Genomic DNA, 4,558 nt, shown 5'->3' with positions numbered 1-4,558 from the left:
ATTATCTTCGGGGCCAAGTTGAAAAAGTAGATTATTTTTTGCTTAAAAGAAGATATACTTTTTTAGGATATATTTTTGAAAGGCCCTGGATAGTATATCCAAGATATATCATGCATGATGTCATGTACTAGGTCGTAGAAGTTCTTGTCACCCATTGGCTAAATATACTACAATCTCGACTCGCAGATTGAATACACTGTAGTGCGACAATATTAAGATAACGGAAATATGGTGAAGTACCACTGGGGACATTTTTCCGTCGTTCCCTGTAGAGCAGTATCGACGATCGAAGTTGTGGCACTGTTCTTTGGGTCGACGTAATGTCTACACAAGTTATGATAGCATCATCTTTGCCGCTCAAGACTGGTAAACCAGTGATCCAGTCAATCGAAACTGCGTGCCACATTCCTCAAGCGGCTTGATGGGAATCATCTTTCCATGAGCTTTAGCGGTCCATGTCTTGTAACGCGCGCAACATAGAGTTCGATGTCGTCGTCAAGTCCGCTCCAAGAGTACCATTGCATGATGCGCAATTGCGTTCTTCTTACGCCTGGATGTGCCGTGGAATTTGTATCATGTCTTTGCGAAGTGATCTTGCTTTCAAGTTGTCGTCACATGGCGCACAACTTCCACAATTGGTTCTTGTCTTTAGGATGTGTACATACGGTTTTTGAGGATCTGACGCTGTCTTCGAACTCCTACGTCTTTGCGTAGGCTTTGACCAAAGTACTGGAGTCTTCAAAACCTTTTCGCCTGCCATACCGAGGAAACTCAGTAGCTCTTGCGGTTTGAAGGGTTCGAATTCGTTACTCAACGACTTTTCAAAGTCGATTGCACTGAAGAGGTTTTCGGGATGCCGCGAGGCCAGCAATTGATACCATGCTATTGCCTGTCCTGGGTCTGCCACAACCATAGAAAGGCATCGCGGTTGACAACTTGAGTTCTTCACGCAACGTATGCTCTCAGTGATCAGCCGAATTTCAGCTTGCCAAACTGAGTATTTCTCGCGCAATTTTTACAACCAAAGAAAGGAGGTATATGTTGAAATTCCTCGAGACATGCTGAGCACGATGATTTGGTCTACTATCAATTTCAAGAGTTCCAAAAGGAGCAAATACACGTTGAAAAGCCCACTCAAGCAGGACTCTCAATGATTAGCCGAATTTATACTGGATTAAACTATGAGGAATATGAAGGGTAAAACCTTCAATCATATCATCTTGTAGAGGTTTAAGATATTGTACAGGAATAATATTTTGAAGGAGGGGGTTTTATCATAGGAGAATTGAACTTTTTCGAGGTTATGTAGCTCACACTTGTTTCCTTTGAATTCTAATGTATTTCACATTATAAAATCATGAAGGATTTAGTTGCTGAAGTAATGTATTTGATCTAATCACAAGGTTCATTCGATTCTATTGGGTGATGGAGCTCGGCTGATCACTAAGAGACTAGGTTAAAACAGGTTTTATGCCATAAAAAACGTCTTAACGCGATGGATGTGCAACTCTATACCTTAATTCAAATGCCCTAGGTACGCAAGCATTGAAAGCCCTTCTACTTGCCGTTCTATTGCACGAAACGACCCTTTGGAGTCTTCACCTTTTTACGCTTGAGGCTGTTTTTTCCAGTGAGACCATCATGCTCTCCGCCGCCGCCTCTTGCTTTGCATTTTTGAAAATATTCCAGTTCTGCGCCGTGTTTTTGCCCATACGTGGGGGTCCGGTGACTTGTCTTCACACGTCCAAATGTGTCTCCTAGAACGGGCTCTCACCCTTACTGACTCTGACGCCAGGTACGAAGGAGAATCGTCGGTGGAAACGTACACTGGGCGATCACAAACTCAAACCTGGTCGCTACGAAAGGTCGCCGTCGAACCCTTGCCTGAACCAGATAGAGTATCGTATCCTCACAACCTTCGCGAAAGGTGGAGTCATTGAACCAACCAAGAATTGCTACCGACTGTGGTGTTGGGGGCACAGAGGACATTCTAAAAGTACACATTGTCTAGACATCCTGCTCTAACGGTTCTTTTTTACTTTTCATCGCTAGCGGTGTTCTTAACGGATGTTCCTTGCACGGCAATCTCTACTGCCTAAGTTGTCAATCCAAGTCAATTTCGCTCTTGCATTGTTATACTACTATAATTGTGTTGCATGAGAGTTCGAATGGTATGGTTCCTGACTTGACGAGGTTGTCAAATGCTCCTTCGATTCTCAAAAAGGACAAATCCGTCCAGGACTAAAGTGGAGCTTTTGTCAGGCACGCGCCAGATTTTTGTATGAAAGGCAGTGTCCAAGCACAGTTTTTTGTGCGCCAAAGTCCCCACCATCCGAAAAAATTGCTGTATCTAGTATTACGAATAATCGGCTACTAAATGTTTAACATGTTCTGCATCTTGCCGTTTTCTTAGCTTCTCTTCATTGAAGGAAGAACAAAATCTTGCTCGAAATAGACCATTATAGAGGGAACGAAAAAACTTACAGACTTGTCAATTCGGAAGAGAATATGACCGACCACATGCCAACACAGCTAAACCTATCCCATTTTAGTAATGGCTAGCCATATACGCATACAGGGTTATTTTTCAAGGTACTCGATTCATATCAGCTACCTTGGAATGCAGCAGAAGATTCGTACGGTGACAGGACAGCGTATTTATGAAGCTTCCCTACTTCGCACTATTTTCTGTAACTATCGACCATTCCAAAACATTTCCTATCAAAAATAGATTGACGACATACATGTTCAATCATTCTTCAATCTGCCCAAAATACCATATCCCAAATATTATTCGGGTGGTTTTGACCCCTGCTCCAACAGCCGTTTTAACAACTGCAACATTCTTTTACCCCTAACTTCGATCGTTTCTATGTGGGCTCTTGCTGGGTGGTATGGAAAGGGCCGCGGGCACTGTCGAGGGATCGCTTTGGCCTAGCCCATTCACTTTTTGGTGTCCCGGACTAACGCCACATCGAGTTGCTCTGCAACCACTAAGCATATTCAGTTTCCTGACATACATCATAAAGTCACGCTGATACTTGGCAAGCCCTTTACTGCGATTGTTCTTCTATACTGATCTTCCGCCGATCGGTAGCAAGGTAGATGCCAATCGTACTGGCGCGATGAAGGGGGTAAAATTGCTTGTCAGTTGGCCAAATTACCACCACTGTGGTTGGTTTAAACTGTCCTGTATAACTTCATCTGGCGCAATATACGAATATCGCGTCAATGCCGTTGGTTTAAACTGCCCTGTATAACTTCATATAGATTGACTTTCGAATTTGTAATCTGGTGTGAGGATGCTATAAAGCATGATCCTCCGAAGATGTGAATTAGGAGTATTTACTTTTCCGAATTGACATGCGAACTAAAGTATACTCTTCACTGTGAGCGAAATTTCCAATAGAGTTGATTTCGACATTGAACATGAATGCATGAATTTACTGTTACGCGTAGCTCTATCCGGCGGCTGGTCGTTTGGTGATCAGCCACAGCGCCCTGAATGAATTCGCATCCGTGGAACAAATTCGTTGTCTGGTTGGGGAAGTTCCTGCGGGTGGCAGTGCTCTAGGAGCAGGCAGACCATGTCGCGCCACTTGCTTTTATCTTGAGCGTACGGGCGAAGTTGGTGGGTATCCGCGAACGACTGGGCGCGCAGGACGTGGTTCAAGCGGCGGAGGACTTGGTCGAGGATGGTTGGCAGAGAGGTGAGGGTACGGCCAGGCCACTTGCGGACGTGGCGTGGGGCAATGTTGTTCATCATGTGTAGGTTGGCTGGGTTGTCAAATGGTCGGCGCAAGATGTGACCGAATAGAACCCAGCGCGAAGGAAGGAGTGTGTTCGAAGGAGTGTGTATCTGAAGGGTCGCACTCATAGCGAGCGTAGAGGGCCTCGTTGGATATACGATGGGTGTAGAAGGTTCGGAAGATACACCTGAGTTGACGGCGGTGGAAGGCCTCCAGACGTTCAGTTCGGGAGTGGGTGAGTGCCCATGTGCCACAGATGTAGGTGAGGACAGTAATGACGTAGCAGTTGTAGATGCGAGGGTGTGTGTGCTCCTCGACGAGTTCGTTGCGAAACCAGAGGTGCCTCGGTGAAAGGCTGCGTGGGCAAGTGTGAGGCGCTGTGTCAATTCGGTCGCATCGTCGAGGTCTGTGACGTTGAACTTTGATGGTTCACATGAAGGAGATCAATTCATATTCTCAATGGTCTAAATCTCTTTCCTATCGCAACGTATTTATGAACTGGAGCAAGAAAATTAGCCATACACATTTGTTGTGGGATGCAATACATATAGGACGTGTTGTGGTAGCTCATCTTGTAGCTGTTGTCGCGCCTGGTGGATGGAGTGTTCATTGTCGCTAGTTGGGGCAACCATTATGAAGAAACTCTATGGAACGTAAGGTCCAATAATTATTTCCACCTCAGTACATGTACTTGTCGCATTTTCGATGGTGCAAGCACATATTTGCAAACAGCCAACGATCGATGACTTGACAAAGTTCCTCGAAACGATCCAGCAGAGCTGTGAACACTGGAGAGACTTTGCCGAACA

At 45.2% G+C, this 4,558-nt stretch overlaps 1 protein-coding gene across 1 annotated transcript; it reads right to left on the bottom strand.

The window, feature by feature from the left end:
- Positions 1–3,487: 3,487 nt before the first annotated feature.
- On the bottom strand, positions 3,488–3,877 carry H310_06239 (hypothetical protein; the record flags this gene model as incomplete). The annotated part of the gene is made up of 1 exon (XM_008871225.1): positions 3,488–3,877. The coding sequence occupies one exon, from the start codon at positions 3,875–3,877 to the stop codon at positions 3,488–3,490; it is 390 nt and encodes a 129-aa protein (XP_008869447.1).
- Between the last annotated feature and the right edge of the window lie 681 nt (positions 3,878–4,558).

The sequence above is a fragment of the Aphanomyces invadans genome (assembly GCF_000520115.1).
Source record: "Aphanomyces invadans strain NJM9701 unplaced genomic scaffold supercont1.11, whole genome shotgun sequence".
NCBI lineage: Eukaryota > Oomycota > Saprolegniomycetes > Saprolegniales > Verrucalvaceae > Aphanomyces > Aphanomyces invadans.
This window is presented reverse-complemented; position numbering and strand designations above follow the sequence as displayed.